Source organism: Oncorhynchus tshawytscha, linkage group LG03 (genome assembly GCF_018296145.1).
Source record: "Oncorhynchus tshawytscha isolate Ot180627B linkage group LG03, Otsh_v2.0, whole genome shotgun sequence".
NCBI lineage: Eukaryota > Metazoa > Chordata > Actinopteri > Salmoniformes > Salmonidae > Oncorhynchus > Oncorhynchus tshawytscha.
The window spans coordinates 15,177,812-15,201,162 of NC_056431.1; the positions used below are offsets into that span (position 1 = coordinate 15,177,812).

Here is a 23,351-nt window from a genome sequence, read left to right on the forward strand (position 1 = left end):
GACTGAAAAGCATGCTCAATGTAGAATCCCCATTGAAATAGTTTTTTGGCCCTATGAATACTTGCTCCTCTACTGTAAGCCTTGGATTGTGTCAGCTCTTCTCTAGTCTCTCTAAACAGACAGACTGGCAGGTGTGCCCCTTTTCCCTGTCCGTTCCCTCCAGTAGCATTAAGGCCCTAGTAGTGAGGATGTGAGTGTGCCTTTCTGCTGGTGATCGTCTCTGTTATAAAGAAATGACAGTGTGTGGAATGTTAGGTGTAGGTCTAATGAATAAACCCCCTTTATTCAAGCCACGTGGAGAGCCATGGTGGTTTAAGCCAAGTAAGTCAGGAAGTGAAAACACCAGTATAATGAATATGAATTGGAATTGCAGACCTTTGCCATATCACTGAGAGTGTTGTAACATTAGTTCACTACCTATAATAACATTAAGAATCAACGGAAGGTGACCTCTCATCTAAGCTGTCCCCTATTTTCCTTTCTCCCCCCTGGGGGCAGTGGAGACCGGATGGAGGATTTGGGGCTGGTTCCCTCCCTCCCTGGTGTGCCTGTGCCCTCACTGTGGGCAGTATGCACTGACACCTGCTGGACTGGGAAGGAGGGACCACGGACTGCAGGAACCAGGCGCTGGGCTGCATCTGAAATGGCACCCTATTCACTATATAGTGCACTACTTTTGACCCGGTTTTAACACAGTTATAGAATGGTCATGTGGACAGTGATTCTTTCTGTCTCACATAAACACATTATTCACATGACGTGTATCCTTGAGATCTCTTTGCCCTGGTTACCCGGATGTTGGTGACAGGCAGCCATATTGAAGAGGACAGTTTGAATTTGTTAGTAAATGCTGGGGAAAGAAGGGGGCACGATCTGCCCTTACACTGCATTTAGCTTCTTAATTCAATGTTAAATGCTTGGCTGTCTAGCACTGTGACTGGGAAGGAGAGGCTTTTTCCAGGCCGTGGTGCCGTAGTCTTATTTCCATTCAAAGATGGGGTGGAGTCAGAGTACACATTCAGATGTGGTTATGCGCTGTGTTTGAATGGAAACCTAACTCCAAAAGACCTACAATTAGCCAAATAAGAGCAGCAGAACATCCAAAATTAGGAACAACAGCTTCTGTCCCACTGCATGGCCTGTTTTGCAATGTAAAAGATAGTGGAGAGCTCTCAGCTCGACCAAAATAAACAGCTGGCAGATTAGTCCTTGGGATAGGATCTGCAGCAGAACCGAGTAAGAAAATCCAATTGGCAATGATCTAAATAGCTGTGCAATCTTTTACTAATTTTGTGGTGCTTTAAATATGTCCACACTCTCAGTCAAGAGGAGGCTCACTAGTGCATACAGATGGCTAATAGTGTGGCTCTAGCTGGCTATTTTCCATATTTGTTGTTATGCTGTGGCCATCTGATATACCACCAGATAGAGGCTGTTGTTGGAAGGCTTCTGTTTACAAAAGGACTGTTTGACTTTCCAGCTCTACAACAACAGTGTTGGGACACAGGATGTGACCCTCCATCCAGAGGAAAACATATGAGATGTACTCTGGTGTCATGTCTGTGTGTTCAGAGGACTGGCAGTTTGTTTGTCAAGTCAAGACCTATTCAGTGGTAGAGATGGAGAGGGCCCAGGTCTGTCATGAGCACCTAAACACTAACACAGGTCTATGCACCACTGGATGTGCAACACACACGTAGGGACATACAGAATCTTATTTACAATGGCAGCCTAGGAACAGTGGGTTAACTGCCTTGTTCAGGGGCAGAAAGACTGGTTTTTACCAGCTTGGGGATTTGATCTAGCAACCTTTCGGTTGCTAGCACAACACTCTAACCACTAGGCTACCTACCAGAACACACACACAGTAACACAAGATGTCATACTCATCTGTGAAAGAAGATGCCTCTATAACAAGACTCTTTCGGAATGTACTAGTAAATAACACGATTTGGCAGTAACAGGCGTTATTGTTTTATGATAGAAGCTGCGTGTTGTTTTCTGTATGTGTGTGTCAGGGTTTTCGTTAGGAAAATGTGGTGCCGGATATTTGACCGGCAGCATTTTAATTCAACTGCTAGACAATGAAATAAAGCTGATTTGAAAACCAATCGAACATGAGAGAAATAGACTACTGGTTCCACGGCATAAGTCTTTATAAAAGAATTGCCTCCACGTTTCTATGGTCGGATCTTACTTTGAAGCAATGTAAGACATGCCTCATAATAGGAAGTAAAACGTTCAGGTTTCAAAAGTTTATATTTTCAAAATGCACCAGCTACTGCCTCCAGCTCATTGCAAAGTGGTGTGTGATGCACTGAAGCCTGCCTACCATTGCTTATACAGTCGTGGCCAAAGGTTTTGAGAATGACACAAATATTAATTTCCACAAAGTGTGCTGCTTCAGTGTCTTTAGATATTTTTGTCAGATGTTACTATGGAATAGTGAAGTATAATTACAAGCATTTCATAAGTGTCAATGGCTTTTATTGACAATTACATGAAGTTGATGCATAGAGTCAATATTTGCAGTGTTGACCCTTCTTTTTCAAGACCTCTGCAATCCACCCTGGCATGCTGTCAATTAACTTCTGGGCCACATCCTGACTGATGGCAGCCCATTCTTGCATAATCAATGCTTGGAGTTTGTCAGAATTTGTGGGTTTTTGTTTGTCCACCCACCTCTTGAGGATTGACCACAAGTTCTCAATGGGATTAAGGTCTGGGGAGTTTCCTGGCCATGGACCCAAAATATCGATGTTTTGTTCCCTGAGCCACTTAGTTATCACTTTTGCCTTATGACAAGGTGCTCCATCATGCTGGAAAGGGCATTGTTCGTCACCAAACTGTTCCTTTTGCTGGACTTTCTTGGGTGCCCTGAAGCCTTCTTCACAACGATTGAACCACTCTCCTTGAAGTTCTTGATGATCCAATAAATGGTTGATTTAGGTGCAATCTCTGGGGGGGGGATCTCCAGCCTTGACCTCGTCAACACTCACACCTGTGTTAACGAGAGAATCCCTGACAGGATGTCAGCTGGTCCTTTTGTGGCAGGGCTGAAATGCAGTGGAAATGTTTTTGGGGGATTCAGTTCATTTGCATGGCAAAGAGGGACTTTGCAATTAATTGCAATTCATCTTATCACTCTTCATAACATTCTGGACTATATGCAAATTGCCATCATACAAACTGAGGCAGCAGACTTTGTGAAAATGAATATTTGTGTCCTTCTCAAAACTTTTGGCCACGACTGTATGCCCTTGAATGGCGAATGGGAAGTGCACTTCAATTACCAGTTGAGAAATAAAAATGGTAGCTTTTTTTTGTGTCCATCAAAACTGTTGTTAACACGCAATCTCATTTATAATTGTTACGCAATGATTGGGCTTATAAAAGCATGTTTAACTCCAGAAGCAACCAATGAGCTGTTTGAGAAGCTGTAGCAGCAGCTCTCATGCTGTCTGACAGATTTCCGCTCATATTTGCAGGACAGACATCCCAGCTCATAAAGTTATACAAGTAACTCTAAAATGCTACACACAGCTTGCTACACTCACACAAAACAAATATTAGACAGCAAGGTTCTTGATTCAGGAGGGGATTCTCTGCTGTTACCAAGCGAAACATGATTTTGGAAGAAGCTAAACAAAATGTACAACTGCAGAGCATTTCACACATTTTCAAACAGTTAACTTAATAGTTATAAGATATCTAGCTGGCAAACATTTAGTTGTCAATTCCATACTGTGACTAGATCACCTGGATCACCTGGCTGGCCAACAGTCACAAGGCTCCGGGCTCTTGTTGTTGTATGCTTGTAAATAAACACTACGTGACTGGGAACTAGTACTGGTAAGCTTCATAATGAAAAATGATGTGACAGGTGAAATGAAGAACGCAATCTTCTTTATCTCCTAACTCATTGCACAAGTTGACTGCAGGTATTGACTTAAATGAAGCTACAAATATTCCCATTTATTAAAAAACAAATCTTCAAGGAAATAGTTTCAACGGTATTGACAGTATTCAAAAACCATCCCATGGCTATTTCTAAATTATGCAAATTAACCTATTTGACTTTATTTGGCTTTAAAAAACCCATTACTGTCCAAAAGCCGGCTATTGCCACCTATGTGTGTGTGTGTGTGTGTGTGTGTGTAGACTATTGAAAGCCCTCCATGGTTGTTCCTGTGGGAGCAAGCTGTGACTCCAAAGCTTGTAAACAGGAACCAGCAGGGTTTTAACAGACTCACAGCCCTGCAGGTGTTTGGACTGAACACACACTCTCCTGCTAGCTAGCTGTCTTTCCTCTTCTTTATGGCTGCATCCCAAATGGCACCCTATTACCTTTATAGTGCACCTCTTTTGACCAGGACCTAATGGGAGGACCACTACAGGACCACTACATGGGCCCTGGTTAAAAGCAGTGCACTACATAGGGAAAAGGGTACCATTTGGGACACTTTATTTTCATTGCTTGGGCAGGAACTAGCATGGAAGTTGACCCTGTTTCGCCCCATACACTTTGTCTGACATGGAGTGTCAAGTCAAACGATTCTATTGACTGGAAGAAGCTGACAAAACTGTTATCTGTTGGTTTTCATAATTCATAGTTCCATTGACATTGTACAGCTGTCTTGTTGACTTCTAGAATACAGGAATTCAGGCTGTTCCTCTGGTATGCTAGCTAGCTGCTATCCCATATCATATGCTTGGTTTGCAGCTGGTGAGAGAGACAGGATGCATCCCAAATGACGCCCTATTCCCCATAGGGCTCTGGTCAAAAGTAGTGCACTATAAAGGGATATCGCTTCTATTTGGGATGCATCTGGGGTCTTTTTCTTGTATGTGTGGTGGTCTGTGAATGGCTTGACAGGCCTTGTTAGGTCGACTCAGGCCTGCTCTTTAGCCTAGTGTTCTACCGAGCTTGACATGAGTATGCCCAAGGGAGAGTCCTCACCCTGCTGTAAACATTGTCTGGGACAGGGTTACCTTTAGGGGTCTATTACCTGCTGTATGTCTCAATGGTCTGTCATATATCAACTGTCCCTCTGTAGTAACACCTGCAGAGCTTTCTCAGTCATTCCCCTCAGGTAGTTGGGTCCAAATAGGATTTCATATCAAATTAAATTACATTTTATTTGTCACATGCCCCAAATACAACATTTCACCTTACAGTGAAATGCTTACTTACAAGCCCTAACCAACAAGGCAGTTTAAAAAATACAAATCATTTAAAATACCTGAAAAAAATAAGAATAAGAAATAAAAGTAACAAATAATTAAAGATGTTTTCTTTCAAATGCTTAAGCTGCACTTAATTAAGCTTTTCTGGCTCAATGGAACAAATTAAATAGTCCCAAAAGGGCAAACTGCACCCATCTTGAACCTCAGGCAGACACTCAAAGAGGGATTTGAAAGAGAACAGATACTATTTGAACCCAGCTGTTCTGGTAATAAGGTGGGTGAGGGGGGACTGGCCCCGTGTCATATAATTCAATGAAGATATGAATATGGAAGACGTGTCTGTGGGTGTTTCATAGTGATGAGCAGTGGGGTGCTGGGACCGATCTTTGATCCCGCATTAGAATTGACATTGCCTGCATCCCAAATGGCATCCTATTGCCTACATAGTGCACTACTGTTGACCAGGGCTCTGGGAATAGGGTGCCATTTGAGACCCAGTACTAGTCTCTGATGGGAGTATTGGCAGCAGCTTTGTTACAGAGATACTAAAAGCCTGGCTCACATCCTCTCACATTATCTTCTTATTTCACTATGTTTAGCTGGTGTCAGTATTTTGCAGATGCAGACTGGTGTTTTTATTGTGAGCACTGGAAGGTTTCTCTGTTAGGCAGATAGTGTTTTAGCCAAGCATCTCTACTGTTGTCAATGTTGTAGTCCTCCTCAGTCATGACATTGGGATTTCTCCTGGTCTGTGTCCACATCAAGGATACATCCCAAATGGAACCCTAGTCATTATATAGTGCAATACCTTTGACCAGGGCCCATAGGGCTCTAGTGCACTATATAGGGAAAAGGGGGCCATTGTAGACGTGGCCCATGTTGAGCAGTTTATTATCATTGCTCGGGCAGGAACTAGCACGGAAGTTGACCCTGTTTAGCCCCATGCCCTTTATCTGACATGGATTGTCTAGTCAACGGATCCTTTTGACTGAAAGAGACCAATAAAACTATTTGGGATACTATTTAAACCCAGCTGGTCTCAAGTTTCAAGTTTTAATATCACATGCACAAGTACAGGGAAATGCCTTTCTTGCAAGCTCAAAACCCAACGATGCAACAATCAATAACAATGTATTATTTGAAGAAGAAAAACAATAAGAAATATGAAATACACAATAAAGTAAGTAATTAAGCATAGCATATGCAAGAAATATTTTTTTAAAGTCAGTTCCAGTACCATATTTACAATGTGCAGGGTCTTGTAATAAGGTGGGTGAGGGGTAACTGGCCCAATGTCACATAATTCAATTGAGACATAAATATGGAAGATGTGTCTGTGGGTGTTTCATTGTGAAGAGCAGTGGAGTGCTTGGACAGGTATTTGATCCTGCATTAGAATAGACCTTGACTGCATCCCAATGGCACCCTATTCCCTACATTGCACATAGGACCCTTTTGAAAAGTATTGCACTATATAAGGACTAGGGTTCCATTTGGGATGTATCCTTGATGTGGACACAGACCAGGATAAATCCCAATGTCGTGACTGAGGAGGATTGCAACATTGACAGCAGTAGAGATACTTGGCTAAAATACTATCTGCCTAACAGAGAAACCTTCCAGTCCTTTATAGAAATGCCAGTCTGCATCTACAAAAACATAGTGAAATGAAAGGTAACGTGAGAGGATGTGAGCCAGGCTTTTTAGTATCAATGTAAGAAAGCTGCTGCCTATACTCTGATCAGAGACTAGAAATGCGTCCCAAATGGCACCCTGTTCCCTATATAGTGCAAATCTTTGACCTGAGCCCTGGTCACACTGTCATCGCATGTGAGTCGCAGTGTGAGGACATCTGTGACCAGTAGGAAATCACTCCTCTTACTTCTTCTCCTCCTCCTTTTCCTCCCTCTCCCTCCTCCTCCTTTTCCTCCCTCTCCCTCCTCCTCCTCTCCTACCTCTCCCTCCTCCTCTTTAAGTTCACCTCAGGGAACACCACACAAAACTTTATTGGTTCCTCTCAATGGCTGGTGCCTCAAAAGGCAATAGGATGGCTCACACCAAAAACATGTAGCATAGCAGGCATAAAACGAGCAGGGAGCAGATCAGATGCATACACTGCCATGCATAAAGGACCGCAGATGAGTGTAGGTCATTAGCTAACTGGCACTGTGCAATGCTGTACCAACAATCAACTCTCCCAGGTCTTCTGCTGGAAACCGCAACAGAAATGCTGCTGAAGTTAGCTGTTAATGGCCCTACTTGTAGAATGTGGTGAAGAATTTAGGCTGGGTCCATAGCTCAAGCGTGTGTGCATAGTTGTGACTTCTACCATCTTTCCTCCCATCTGTCTCTGGAAGACAACTGCTCATTCCCTCAGAGCAGCTGAGCTGACAGGGATGGTCACAACAGCACAGACCGGCTCACACATCATTAGGCATTAGATAGGCCACAAGGGCCACAACACAAGCTTCTTCAACCCATGTTCCCCACTCAGACACGCACTACCAAGGCTAACTATACAATGCGCTAAGGTTAGGATGTGACATACAGGTAATATTGCTTACTGCATAACCCTTTTTGAAAAGCATGCGTTCTCTCCTTTTGTATCTACTCCATGGTGCACATTGACTCTTAGAAATAAGCTGTTGAAATAGTCTGTTGTTGTGAATTTGTTTGTGTAATACATCAGGAAAGTACCAACTGCTAACTGTGAAAAAGGCACGTTCTCTATTGACCACTGGAGACATTGCGTTTGTCTGGAAACCGTCCACAAAACGATCTCCTTTCTCTCCCCTGTGCTTGGTCATCGAGTGTTATGTAATTCCGTTTGGTTTATTGAGTTGCTTTTGTTACGGCTTCACAATTGAAGCTACATTTCATAGAATGTCCTAATGAATAGGCTTCTCAGAGCTCACTGAGTTCTGCATTGTCTGACCTCCATCGTTTGGCCCCAGCTGCTGTGCTGTGCTGCCCAGTTTGCAGCAATGTGACTCTGTGGAGGCCTTATACACTCATCCTCTATCAGCTTGTGTTTTCTCTCTTTCTCTCCCTCTCTTCCCTCTCTCTCCTTTCCCCTCCTTCTCTCTCTCTCTCTCTCTCTCTCTCTCTCTCTCTCTCTCCTGGCTCTGTGTTCGGCTCTCTGTTGTGAGGGGAGAGGGGGGCAGTGAGAGGAGCTGGGCATGATCTGTGATCTGGGTTGAAACTGGTTTGATTCGCCTCAGTGGAATAGGGCAGCCAGGCTAAATCCCACTGTGGTATAATAGGGGTTATAATTATATAGTTATAATATAACAACGGAGGCAGTTTACACCCTGGTCACCTGAATAACTCAGGATGGCAGGAGCGTCTCTGTGGAAACTGTAGGGGTGTTGGCATGTGGGGGTGGGGGTTGGTGAAATGGGTCGGTGAGTTAAGGGGGGTTAAGAACAGGAGGGCACAGCTGCTGCTTCCATGTCTTTGCAGCTGCGGGTACCGACCTCACCATCCCACCCGTCTTCCCGCAACCCATCTTTGTCGTGCCACCTCACACACTCCACCAGTACTGCCAGTATTTTCCCCCTACCCCCTCTTTGTCTTTCTTTCTCTCTCTCTCTTTCTCTTCCCTCTCTTTCTCTCTCTCTGACAGACAGCTGACTCCCCCTGACTCCCCCTCTACCAGAGGACTGATAAGCCTCCCCAGTTATTTATTCCTGATGGCTCAGTGAAATACGTGCCTGACCACAAACCGACCGACAGACCACCATGGACAGGCCTCGGAGAAGAGCCTTGTTGTTCCAATGTCGCCACTGAGGGGACTGAAGTTTACAAACTAGACTGTTATCCATTAAGAGGACTGGAGTTTACAAACTAGACTCACTGAGACGGCTGGAGTGTCCCGACAACCAGCTACAAGATTGTTACTGGGAGGTTTTAGTCATCTCCAGTTGGTAGAGAGTTCACAGATCTGATCTGGTCATGGCAGGACTCACAGTGCTCTTTCGCTTCCTATACATGGGCTTGCTGAGGGACAGGGGGAGACAGCAGCGGAGACTGCAGGGGAGACTGGCACTAACGGACCAAAGTCAAACTTCTGAAGAGAATGGTATGTCAAACCTAATACCCTGCGCTTTCATCTGCATTGCTTGCTATTTGGGGTTTTAGGCTAGGCTTCTGTATAAGCACTTTGTGATAACTGCTGATGTAAAAATGGCTCCCGAGTGGTGCAGCGGTCTAAGGCACTGTATCTCAGTGCAAGTGGTGTCACTACAGTCCCTGGTTCAAATCCAGGCTGAATCACATCTGGCCCTGTTTGGGAGGTACATACAGTTGAATGACAACTGGCCCAGCGTTGTCTGGATTTGGCTGGGGTAGGCCGTCATTGTACATAAGAATTTGTTCTTAACTGACTTGCCTGGGTAAATATAAATTCATTTGATTGATTCTCCTACCTGCCAAAAGTTTTAGAATACCCACTCATTCAAGGGTTTTTCTTTATTTTTACTATTTTCTACATTGTAGAATAATAGTGAAGACATCAAAAGTTGATGTTAAGATTTGTCTGTAACTCTGTGAAGCATTTATTTGGACTGCAATTTCTGAGGCTGGTAACTCTAATGAACTTATGCTCTGCAGCAGAGGTAACTGTGTGAATCAGGCCTTCATGGTCGAATTTCTGCAAAGAAACCACTACTAAAGGACACTAATAATAAGAAGAGACTTGCTTGGGCCAAGAAACACAAGCAATGGACATTCAACAAGTGGAAATTGGTCCTTTGGTCTCAACCGCTGTGAGACGTGGTGTGGGTGAACAGATGATCTCAGCATGTGTATTTCCCACCATAAAGCATGGAAGAGGAGGTGTCAGGGTATTTTTAACCTTTATTTAACTAGGCAAGTCAGTTAAGAACAAATTCTTATTTTCCATGACGGTGGGAACGGTGCCCGTTCAGGGGCAGAACTACAGATTTGTACCTTGTCAGCTCAGGGATTTGAACTTGCAACCTTCCGGTTACTAGTACAACACTCTAACCACTAGGCTACCCCACTGCCCATATGGGGGTGCTTTGCTGGTGACACTGTCTGCAATTTATTTAGAATTCACACTTAACCAGCATGGCTACCACAGCATTCTGCAGCGATACGCCATCCCATCCGGTATAGGGTTTAGTGGGACTATCATTTGTTTTAAACAGGACAATGACCCAACACACTTCCAGGCTGTGTAAGGGCTATTTGACCAAGAAGCAGAGTGATTGAGTGCTGCATCAGATGACCTGGCCTCCATAATCACCCGGCCTCAACCAAATTGAAATGGTTTAGGATGAGTCGGGCAACATAGTGAAGTAAAAGCAGCCAACAAGTGCTCAGAATATGTGGGAACTCCTTCAAGACTGTTGGAAAAGCATTCCAGGTGAAGCTGATTGAGAGAATGCCAATTAGTGTGCAAAGCTGTCATCAAAAAAAAAAGTGATATAAGTGATTGCAATGGGTCTTTCTCCATTCTGAATGTTTTGTACTGTTCAATCCAACTTCAAACAATTTCTGCATTTCCATACTGTGCCCCACAGAGCTGCATAATATGGGAAAACATCTTGGCCTAGTTAAATGGTTAACTGTTGGAATCATGGAAATATAATGATTAATCTAATTCTATAGTTGGAATATAGTGGGCAGCACCTTGAATACATTCTTTGATATGACAACGCAGGAATAAACCAGGGAGGAATTATCAACAGGGTAGGAACCAAAGTGTTGGTCAGTGTTTCCAGGGGACCCCAATTAGATGTTACATAACGTGTTTTCTTACCTCATGTAGCTTGCTAGCTAACATATTCATGCTTCACATTTTCTTCTCTGATATGGAAGATACCGTTGCACAAATAACATGCTTATCTAGGCCTACATCAGCACAAGTACCAGGCTGTATTAGCTACCAAAGTTTGCTCTGACTTAGTACATTTAGCAAGCTAGGTAGCCAGCTAACTAGTGATTAGCATTAGCAGCTAAGAATATTTATTTTAGCTAGAGCTTGATAAGAAATTAAATACTAGCAGACAGCATGATACACAAACTAATAGTGCGAGAGCGAGAGATGACTCATGTAGCAAACTGAGTAAACCATAAAAAGGACATTACATGCGCTGGAGTTGCATATCACATTTAACAAAATAAACATTGAAAAGACGCTATAGAAGGTAAAGTTAAACCCAAACCGGTTCATGTATCAATATCGTTATATAGTAAAATAAGGGATACCGCCCAGCCCTAGTTGTAAGTGGGATGTAAATGGATGCATTTTTCTGTGTAGTGGACAGGGGTCCAGTAATTAGAGAGGGGATTAAAAGCAATCATCAATAAAGCCTATTCCACCGTAAATCCATGTACGACAACTGTTTGGTACGGCTTAACTTTTTTCCATGGAGTCGAGAGTGAGGCAGACGGCCGGCGAGAACTGCTTAATTCAAAGCAACACTCCTCGTCAGTAAATCTTATTTGGGGGGCAACAGGGGACAAGAAAGAAAAGCTCCAATTGGTCAAAAGACCTGGCATTGCCTTCGTAGTGAAGCTTGGTTCCCGGGAGGCCGAGAGGCAGGTTGTCCGATTTCCTCCTGACGTACGGGGCTGGCCTACCCAGACCTACAGGCACGGTCGGCTGCCCACCAATGATTTCTCTTTGACCTAGGATTTCACTTACTTCTTTTGTTAAATGGAGAAAGGTCAAATCAGGAGTTAACAGAGGTACCTGTGATGATGGCGGTGTTGGATAACCACAGCTGGCAGTATGCACAGGCAGGGAGTACCCTCATCCAACTGTCAGGTAACATTACAGTGGTCATCTCAGATACTAGTATTCACCCTGTTGTTGCTCTCTGTGTCTGTCTTGGTGCATAATTAGGGAAGCAGGTTGATTCTCCTGTTTTGGTAAATACAATGTAATTTGTGTGAATGGTTTGTGTTTGTCTATTTCTGTACATTACTGTATTGCTAAGGTACATTAGTCTCTAGTTGTGTGGTTTGCTGTTCAGATTCCCTCTGCAGCATTAGGTGCTATCAGCTTTCAGAGAAGAGGGGAGGAGGGTAGAGTGTCCTTGGCTTATGAAGCTCTGTGGCTCCAGCCACCTAATCGACCAGAGCCCCTATGCTGTAGTTTCCTTATGTATTAGATAAAGGCTATATCTGTGTGCCAAATGGCACCCTATTCCCTATATAGTGAACTAGCCCATGCCGGGAACAAAACTAGTTCATTATATTGGGAATAGGGTGCCATTTAGGGCTCAATATATCTATCTGAAAACAATGAATTGAACAATGACCATCAAGACTTCAATGTGGACTCTGGCTAAGCAAGCCCATGCACTGACTCTCTTTTTGATCACAGAAGACACAGACCGGTGTGAGTAAAAATGGGGGGAATTGCTTGTTTACTCAGAGAAATCCCATTATGGGTTATTGTCCAGCCTAGAGACTGTAACTGCATCCCAAATGGCACACTATTCCCTACATAGTGCAGTACTTTTGACCAGAGCCCTGTATAGTGTACTGTTTTGGAATAGGAGGTGCCATTTGGGATGCACCTGTGACCAGTGGTGAGGTAATTAATGCAGAAGAATCTGTGGCGCTCCTGGCTCCTTCCTCCGAGGGGACAGGAGAAAATGAAGGCCATTTGTCATGAAGATAGCTGAGAGAGAGCTACGGAATGAGATCAGGATCTACTTTAAATCTCCACCATCTCAACCTGTCAGTTCTTCTTCCGGGGGTTTCTCATTAGAGCCTTGGGCTGCATCCCAAATGGCACCCTATTCCCTATGGGCCCTGGTCAAAAGTAGTGTACTTTATATGGAATAGGGTGCAATTTGGGACAGTACCCTGGTCTCCTGTCTGTCCCATATCACCTTGGCCTGTCTCTGTCTCATCATAACACTCCTCTGAGAGGGCTTGTTGTCAGGTGGAGGTGGGATACTAGAGAAGATGGGTGAACAGAAGTAAGGTATAATCTAGGACTGGCCTTGCCCTATATAGAATGGAGAACAGACACATGCAACATTCTGCGTTCTGTACAGGCCAAATGTTAGCCTGTAGACTAAATCAAATAAAATGTATTTATAAAGCCCTTCTTACATCAGCTGATATCTCAAAGTGCTGTTCATAAACCCAGCCTAAACCCCCAAACAGCAAGCAATGCAGGTGTAGAAGCACGGTGGCTAGAAAAAACTCCATAGAAAGGCCAGAACCTAGGAAGAAACCTAGAGAGGAACCAGGCTATGAGGGGTGGCCAGTCCTCTTCTGGCTTTGACTATAGCTTATAGAGACTATAGCTTAGTGTTCACTATAACACATTGTCTTTGGATTGCGCTTGTGATTTGTGAACCAGGCTCATAGAAGAGATATAGAGGGATGGATCAAAGGGTGAACACACAACGTAGAGAGGGTTGCCCATGGAGAGGCCAATGGTAAAGTTAACAATACCCCAGGCGATAGAGGGAGAGGGTGCAGTAAAATAAACGAAGTGAGTATTGGAAGTGTCTGTGTAAGAGAGGGATCAGTCGACAGATGGCCACAACGCTACATTTTAAAGCAGGTAGTGAGAAACTAGTAATTTCACTAGTTTATAGGCTTTTTGGGGTGATGCATGGAAAACTACATTAACATACTGATTTCAATTATATTTTATATGGCAGAGTGGTGTTTTGATAAAAAATGGTAAGAACACAGCTGTGAATATCTATACGTAGTACAACACAGTATTGAAGAAGTCTAGCCTAGTGTTTTTCATTTAGTAACATTGTTTTAAAGAAGCTACAACAGCACGATGAAAGAGATTGTGACATTGTTGAACAGGGAAAGGCTGGGTCTCTTCTAACTGACTGTGAAGGTCGTACAGCTCTGTAGTTGTTTGGTCTCATCGCTCCCCCTGGTACTAATGGAACAGGAAACTGTTGAACTGGGAAAGGCTGGGTCTCTTCTAACTGACTGTGAAGGTCGTACAGCTCTGTAGTTGTTTGGTCTCATCGCTCCCCCTGGTACTAATGGAACAGGAAACTGTTGAACTGGGAAAGGCTGGGTCTCTTCTAACTGACTGTGAAGGTCGTACAGCTCTGTAGTTGTTTGGTCTCATCGCTCCCCCTGGTACTAATGGAACAGGAGACTGTTGTTATTATAGTGTAGGTTGTCACACTGGAGAGATGGAAAAACAACATATCAACAGCACCATGTAATTGTTCTTTAATCGTCTATGACGGGTCCAACACTATTCAGAAAGCACAGCATGGACACCTGGATTTAAGAATTGATCAGTTTATATACATCAGGTTTCACCATAAATGCAAACCCTGCCCAGTGCCCACCCAGCGTGTCTGGCAAGCTCAATCAAGTGCACCTAAAATATAATATAAAATGAATTAAATAAAATGTTCAACCCAGGTCTGCAATGTAATAACGGCAGAACCTGATCAGAAAACAGCATTGACACATTCTGTTGCGTTGAGAGACCTGGTCACTCAGGACTGTGTCCTGTTTCTGTTCTGCCTTCTGGTTATTTAGCGTCTCAAAAACTGGCAAAAGAAAGTGGCACATCGTTACCTCAGAGGAAATGCTATACTTAAACCCCCAGAAAAAGGGTGTCGGTGCTGCGCAGAGCAGAGCCAGGCCGAAGCACACAGGCAAAGTTTCCCTCTCCATCCAAATGAGATTAGAGTGTCTGAGGCTTCTGTGACTGGACCTGCAGGGTGAAGAGAAACACCCACACTTCCTCTGGATTTGAAGCGCTCGAGAGTCAAGCTGAGATGAGCGCTAGACACAGCTGTGAAGAATGGCTCCCATCACAGCCCCAGCCATGGCTTTCTTTGCATTCCAAATTGCAGCCTACTTCTTATACAGTGCACTCGTTTACATGGCTCTGGTCAACAATGTGCACTATGTAGGGAATAGGGTGCCATTTGGGAAACAAACAAGCTCTATATCCTGGTCTTGTGGCTGTGGCCAGCAACACTGGGTCTGATTTGCCCCATCAGAAATCATCCCCATACATTTGTACCAGGGCTTGGATTACTTGTCCTGTGCTTGGCTTTTTCAAGCTACTTACTTACTTAAACCCTTTTGCTACTTGTAGCATAGGTCATCCACAAAGGTCGTCCACAAAAAGTCCTAATCGGGGCCGAGCACTATGATGAACACGACTGACTGGGGAGAGTGAGGACTTGTGTACTAACACACTGGTGTGGAGGTCAGTCCTCTGAGAGGCTAAAAGTCTCTGGCCAAAATGGCACCCTATTCCCTATATAGTGCACTGCAAGGGCCCTGGTCAAAGTAGTGCACTATGAAGGAGATAGGTTGCCATTTGGGGACAGACCATGTGAAGCAGCTGGTCTTGCTGTCTATCTGTGGTCCTTGTAAGTAAAGTGCTGTTAAACGGACTGAAGAGGGGATTGACATACTTTCCTTACACCCTGCCTGGTGCCTGGTGAGAGAGAGAGGTTACTGTGAGGCTACAGGCTTTAGACTAGAGAGAGCTGCTGGCCTGGCTCTATGTTTGCTTCGGTAGATCAGACCATGCACAGCACAGGGCAACTTCCCGTTCTGAGGGTCAAAAGTAGTGCATTATGAAGGGAATGGGTTGCCATTTGGGAGGCAGACATGGACAACTTAGTGTAGTAGCATACGCAGTGCTGTGGGTCCAAAACCTCTCTAAATTCATATTTTATTTATGCATGTTTTCTCAAAGAGCTGGAGTGGTGGAGTTTATTTCCTGTTCAATCTACTGTTGTTCCATTTGTCCATACACCCGGTCATAATGTTGGTGTGAGAGTTCTACTTTTTCAATTTCTCCAAGAGCTCCCAAAGTGATATATACCCACATAATAAAACAGATATAGAGGAACTTGTAGACAGGATGCCGAGGTATTGGTGGAGTGTGTCTGTATTCTGCACAGTGCTGTTTTCATCAGACTGTGTGGCCATAAGGATTTTTGTTTAATTCATTCAGTAAATCTGTTGACAGTCGCACTCCTTCTGCTCCCTCATAATTTACATTGCAATTCCACCTACGGGAGGGAGGGAGCACTGTTTTTTTACATGACAATGTAACCAAAATCCGCTAGCATATTTTTCCGGCTTGTGCAATACTTCCACTTCTGCGATGTGGGGGTGGCTGGAATAAACCCTAGCTGAGACAAAGGAAGGAATGTATACCCTTCAAACCATGACTCAAGTCACGATTTACCTGCCTCACATGACGCTTAGTGACTTGAGGACCACACTGTTATTACCTACATCAGCCAACGTCACACCATAGCACAAAGTGAACATTGTGTGTGCATTGTGATACATCATCTATTGTAAGGCAACACATCGACTGCTTCAAATGCTCCACCGCCTCCCTGTCATCACCATCATGGTTCTGTTGAGCCATTTATTTCCTGCCAATGAATGGTTGATGTCAGTATGATGCAGCATCCGCCATCTCCTGAAGTAGATCAGGCTCCCCGAATAAGTCATATGATTAAGTTGTTCTTGACATTGTTTGAACAGAATATTTCTGATCTGATTGCATCACCGCCTGGTATGGCAACTGCTTGGCATCTGACTGCGCTACAGAGGGTATTGAGTACGGCCCAGTACATCACTGGGGCCAAGCTTCCTGCCATCCAGGACCTACAGTGCCTTGCGAAAGTATTCGGCCCCCTTGAACTTTGCGACCTTTTGCCACATTTCAGGCTTCAAACATAAAGATATAAAACTATATTTTTTTGTGAAGAATCAACAACAAGTGGGACACAATCATGAAGTGGAATGACATTTATTGGATATTTCAAACTTTTTTAACAAATCAAAAACTGAAAAATTGGGCGTGCAAAATTATTCAGCCCCTTTACTTTCAGTGCAGCAAACTCTCTCCAGAAGTTCAGTGAGGATATCTGAATGATCCAATGTTGACCTAAATGACTAATGATGATAAATACAATCCACCTGTGTGTAATCAAGTCTCCGTATAAATGCACCTGCACTGTGATAGTCTCAGAGGTCCGTTAAAAGCGCAGAGAGCATCATGAAGAACAAGGAACACACCAGGCAGGTCCGAGATACTGAGATTTCCCAAGCTTTAAACATCCCAAGGAGCACTGTGCAAGCGATAATATTGAAATGGAAGGAGTATCAGACCACTGCAAATCTACCAAGACCTGGCCGTCCCTCTAAACTTTCAGCTCATACAAGGAGAAGACTGATCAGAGATGCAGCCAAGAGGCCCATGATCACTCTAGATGAACTGCAGAGATCTACAGCTGAGGTGGGAGACTCTGTCCATAGGACAACAATCAGTCGTATATTGCACAAATCTGGCCTTTATGGAAGAGTGGCAAGAAGAAAGCCATTTCTTAAAGATATCCATAAAAGTGTTGTTTAAGGTTTGCCACAAGCCACCTGGGAGACACACCAAACATGTGGAAGAAGGTGCTCTGGTCAGATGAAACCAAAATTGAACTTTTTGGCAACAATGCAAAACGTTATGTTTGGCGTAAAAGCAACACAGCTCATCACTCTGAACACACCATCCCCACTGTCAAACATGGTGGTGGCAGCATCATGGTTTGGGCCTGCTTTTCTTCAGCAGGGACAGGGAAGATGGTTAACATTGATGGGAAGATGGATGGAGCCAAATACAGGACCATTCTGGAAGAAAACCTGATGGAGTCTGCAAAAGACCTGAGACTGGGACGGAGATTTGTCTTCCAACAAGACAATGATCCAAAACATAAAGCAAAATCTACAATGGAATGGTTCAAAAATAAACATATCTAGGTGTTAGAATGGCCAAGTCAAAGTCCAGACCTGAATCCAATCGAGAATCTGTGGAAAGAACTGAAAACTGCTGTTCACAAATGCTCTCCATCCAACCTTACTGAGCTCGAGCTGTTTTGCAAGGAGGAATGGGAAAACATTTCAGTCTCTCGATGTGCAAAACTGATAGAGACATACCCCAAGCGACTTACAGCTGTAATCGCAGCAAAAGGTGGCGCTACAAAGTATTAACTTAAGGGGGCTGAATAATTTTGCACGCCCAATTTTTCAGTTTTTGATTTGTTAAAAAAGTTTGAAATATCCAATAAATGTCGTTCCACTTCATGATTGTGTCCCACTTGTTGTTGATTCTTCACAAAAAAATACAGTTTTATATCTTTATGTTTGAAGCCTGAAATGTGGCAAAAGGTCGCAAAGTTCAAGGGGGCCGAATACTTTCGCAAGGCACTGTATTTAACAGGCGGTGTCAGAGGAAAGCCCAAAAAATTTTCAGCGACTCCAGTCACCCTAGTCATAGACTGTTTTCTGCCCCTTAACAGCTTCTACCACCAAGCCTTAATAAGACTACTTATTTTGTACACTGCTGCTACTCGCTGTTTATTATCTATGCATAGTCACTTCAACCCTACCTACATGTACAAAGTACCTCGACTAACCTGTACCACCCACCCACCCATTGACTCGGTACCAGTACCCCCTGTATATAGCCTTATTGTTATTTCATTGTGTTACTTTTTATTATTTTTTACTTTAGTTTATTTGGTAAATATTTTCTTAACTCTTTCTTGAACTGCCTTGTTGGTTAAGGGCTTGTAAGTAAGCATTTCACGGTAAGGTCTACACATGTTGTATTCGGCACATGTGACAAATAAAGTTTGATTTGATAACACAAGCAGTGTTTCCTTCTCTCCAGCGAGGCACTACAGTAGTAGGACTATATTATAGAAAGCCGTTTCTATGCTGTTTGTTTTCAAAGGGCACCCGACAGCACGCTGAGTGAGTAGAATGGATTACCCTCATTATTAATGCATTATCAAGGATGAGTGATTGACAACCTTCATTTCATGCTTGGCAGACTTGTAAATGAAGGCTGTGTGGTGCTGCCTGGGTTATAATGATTGTTCACCAATTACTGTATGGAGGGATATTGCAGTAAAGGCACTGGGATATTGGTGTTTGTACTCATGTAAAACAGGCTGAACATGTAGGCCTAGCAGTGAAAATCCTATATGAGCTCATATGCTTCAATTGCTTGGCCTAATTTGATGATTCTACATGTTCTGGTTCAGAAGTTACTTATTGCACCACACTGCGTGCAGAGCACTGTGTGTGTGTGTGTGTGTGTGTGTGTGTGTGTGTGTGTGTGTGTGTGTGTGTGCGTGTGCGTGTGCGTGTGTGTGTGTGAACCTGGGGATGCCAGCGAGGTAGGCTTTGAGTCTGCGGAGGGCTGTTCATATTCACGGTTACTTCTGGCCACCTGGATAACACAGGAACCAGCATGAGAAACACACTACAACCACTAACAAGGTGTGTCTGGCCTGCCTTCTAGCCTTCTAGACAGAGCATTGTCTGAGACTGAAAACATAGTGGAACTCTGCCTCTCCCTGCTGACCCTGATCTGTACTTCTAGGTGTGTGTGTGTGTGTGTGTGTGTGTGTGTGTGTGTGTGTGTGAGTGTATGTGTGAATGTGTGTGTGTGTGTGTGTGTGTGTGTGTGTGTGTGTGTGTGTGTGTGTAGTGTGTGTGTGTGAGTCTGTGTGGTGTTGACCCTTCTCGGTGCCTCTAGCAGTGCAGTGGAGATCAGTGTTGGATGTGGGCCATTATCAGGCTGTTACATAAAAACACCAAAGAGAGAGAGAGAGAAAGGGGGGATGTGGGCACACTTGACTGGAAACAGAGGAGTTGTGTTTCCAGTGGGGCCCATGCCCTGTGTTACTGTACCACACACACATACACACACACACACACACACACACATCGACACTCCCACATGCTGCTGCAGGAATGTTTAGACTGGGCTGACATACGTGTGTCAGATCATGAAAGGGAGTTGGACGATAAGGAGGGGGGAGGGAGGGAGACAGCTGAACAGCTATGGTGGTATTGTTGTCATGCTCACACCTCTCCTCCTTAGTTTGATTCTGAACATGACTGGAATGAGACATGGGGGTGAGTACACACATGCACACAGATACACACAGACGTGCAGGCATGCATGCAGGCATTCATGCGCGCACACACACACACACACACACACACACACACACACACACACACACACACACACACACACACACACACACACAGCCCTGAAGTTCACCCACCTATGGTGTCTGCTCTTTGGATGAGGGTACACACAGACACGCTACTACAATAGAGCTATTATAGAAGCATTTTACCTCCCCTGTCCCTCTCGAAGCTGTCCCTGTCCCAGCTGGTTGCCTGAAGCAATAGATTATCCTCTTTAGGGCCCAGCACTGCTCTGCAATGTCCCGTAATGACATAATGTGTTATGAAGTCCAGTCAGGCCTGACTACTGCTGACTGGGTCAGATGTGGGATAGAATCAATATCGAAGTAGCCATGTTGTATCGGTTGGCCTCTCCTCTCCCTGAGCACGACTCACTCAGACTTTCCCGCTCGATGTTATTGGCATCAGATATTTAAACTAGAGGTCGACCGATTATGATTTTTCGACGTCGATACCGATTATTTGTGGACCGGGAAAGCCGATACCGATTAATCGGCCGATTTTTAGTTATTTATTTGACAATATTATTCTTGTATTGTTGTAATGACAATTACAACAATACTGAATGAACACTTATTTTAACATAATATAATACATCAATAAAATCAATTTAGCCTCAAGTAAATAATGAAACATGTTCAATTTGGTTTAAATAATGCAAAAACAAAGTGTTTGAGAAGAAAGTAAAAGTGCAATATGTGCCATGTAAAAAAGCTAACATTTCAGATCCTTGCTCAGAACATGAGAACATATGAAAGCTGGTGATTCCTTTTAACATGAGACTTCAATATTCCAGGGTAAGAGGTTTTAGGTTGTAGTTATTATAGGAATTATAAGACTATTTCCCTCTATACCATTTGTATTTCATTAACCTTTGACTATTGGATGTTCTTATAGGCACTTTAGTATTGCCAGTGTAACAGTATAGCTTCTGTCCCTCTCCTCGCTCCTCCCTGGGCTCGAACCAGCAACATAAAGACAACAGCCACCATCGAAGCAGCGTTACCCATGCAGAGCAAGGGGAACAGCTACTCGAAGGCTCAGAGCGAGTAACGTTTGAAACGCTATTAGCGCGCGCTAACTAGCTAACCATTTCACTTCGGTTACACCAGCCTCATCTCGGGATTTGATAGGCTGCTTGAAGTCATAAACAGCGCAATGCTTGACGCACAACGAAGAGCTGCTGGCAAAATGCACAAAAGTGCTGTTTGAATGAATGTTTACGCGCCTGCTTCTGCCGACCACCGCTCAGTCAAATACTTAGATACTTGTATGCTTGTATGCACAGTCAGATTATATGCAACGCAGGACACGCTAGATAATATCTAGTAATATCATCAACCATGTGTAGTTAACTAGTGATTATGATTGATTGTTTTTTATAAGATAAGTTTAATGCTAGCTAGCAATTTACCTTGGCTTACTGCATTCGCGTAACAGGCAGGCTCCTTGTGGAGTGCAACGAGAGAGACGCAGGACGTTATTGCCTGCGTTGGACTAGTTAACGGTAAGGTTGCAAGATTGGATCCCCCGAGCTGACAAGGTGAAAATCTGAAGAAGAAAAAAATCGGCGCCCAAAAATACCGATTACCGATTGTTATGAAAACTTGAAATCGGCCCTAATTAATCGCCCATTCCGATTAATCGGTCGACCTCTAATTTAAACTGACTGAATGGCTAATGGTGGAATCATTTTATCATCCTATTACCTTGGTCTAATCTACGCAGTTCGTCTGTGACAAACGTTTTTAGCCTCTCCGAATAAAATCATATTTTTATCAGCAGCAACAAACTAGTAGAATCATCATTAACACTTTATTTTACTGATGGTGAAAGCTACAAACCTACTTTCCTGGTAGTCTGTTTATGATATTTCCTGGTAATCTATTTATGATATTTCCTGGTAGTCTATTGATGATATTTCCTGGTAATCAATTTATGATTTTTCCTGGTAGTCTATTGATGATATTTCCTGGTAATCTATTTATGATATTTCCTGGTAGTCTATTGATGATATTTCCTGGTAGTCTATTTATGATATTATTATTACTCTGGATACTATCAGGTACTTACAGTAGGCCTGTGTTAGGATGGAGGACCCAGCAGTCTATCTTGTTGGTGTGGAGCAGCAACAGTTACAACAGTTACAACAGAGTCAGTAGATCAGGTGTAGTTGGTTGTATACTCTTGATATACTTCTAGATAGCACCTTTTTTTCTAAGAATGTAGCCTAGGCTTACAGTGGAGGTGACAGAGAGGACTGGATCCAGTGTGATATTGACAAAATATACAACAGACAGATGAGGAAAGTGGTAACACTGGTTAGGGGAAAATACGTAACTTCCTTAATACATAACGAATTTGGCCAATAGCAATAGATTAAATCAACTCATTAGCCCACAAAGGCAAACGTGCCTCAAACACAGGGCAAAACACCCAGAAACGAACGCATCTGAGTATAAACTGCAGTACTCAGTACTACATGTTACCTCAAGAACAGATCTTACAGAATGATGAGATTGGCATCCTAAAAGGACCTTCCCTTGGCCTCACCTGGCATGAACCATTCCCGTTTAAACAGGTACATTTTCTCTCCAGCGAGGCACAGAATAAAATTGTATGAAGCCGATTCTATGTTTTCAAAGGGCACACGGCAGCACACTGAGTGATTATTAATACAATATCAAGGTAGAGTGATTGACAAACTTTATTTCATACTCTTTTCTGTCCGTCTCTGGCAACTGTTTTAACCTCATCTCAGAATTAACTAATACTTTTAATCGGCAATCACGACTATTGAGTCTGCCATCTTTTTTGATAGGATGCTATTAATCATATCATGCAATGCCTTGTGAAAATCAGATTTTGTGTTACAGTCAAATGAATAATCCATTTTGGATAATTCCAACAACAACAAATCCATTGAGCTGTGACAAAGTGGGCTGGGGACAGGGGACTGCAGTTTGAGACTACGAGGAGTGATTTGATATGGTAATATGACCATGAATGCATCCAAAATGCGTCCCTATCCCCTATTTATTGCACTACTTTTGACCAGACCCCATGTAGAATAGTGTGCCATTTGGGACACAAACCAGTTCTCCCCATGGGGTGGAACAGTGAGTGGGAAATATATTACG

The 23,351-nt window shown here is 43.5% G+C and overlaps 1 protein-coding gene across 4 annotated transcripts in view; it reads left to right on the plus strand.

Moving 5' to 3' along the window:
* LOC112228299 (triple functional domain protein-like) overlaps positions 1-23,351 on the plus strand; it is a 146,494-nt gene that overhangs the window by 33,804 nt on the left and 89,339 nt on the right. The window contains exon 1 of one of the 4 annotated variants that reach the window (XM_042310479.1): positions 9,127-9,268. The exons of the other annotated variants lie outside the window; for them this stretch is intronic. Within the exon in view, the coding sequence (XP_042166413.1) occupies positions 9,142-9,268 (127 nt within the window). The 5' untranslated portion in view covers positions 9,127-9,141. Of the gene's footprint in view, positions 1-9,126; positions 9,269-23,351 lie in introns of those variants that run through there. 4 annotated transcript variants of the gene reach the window in all.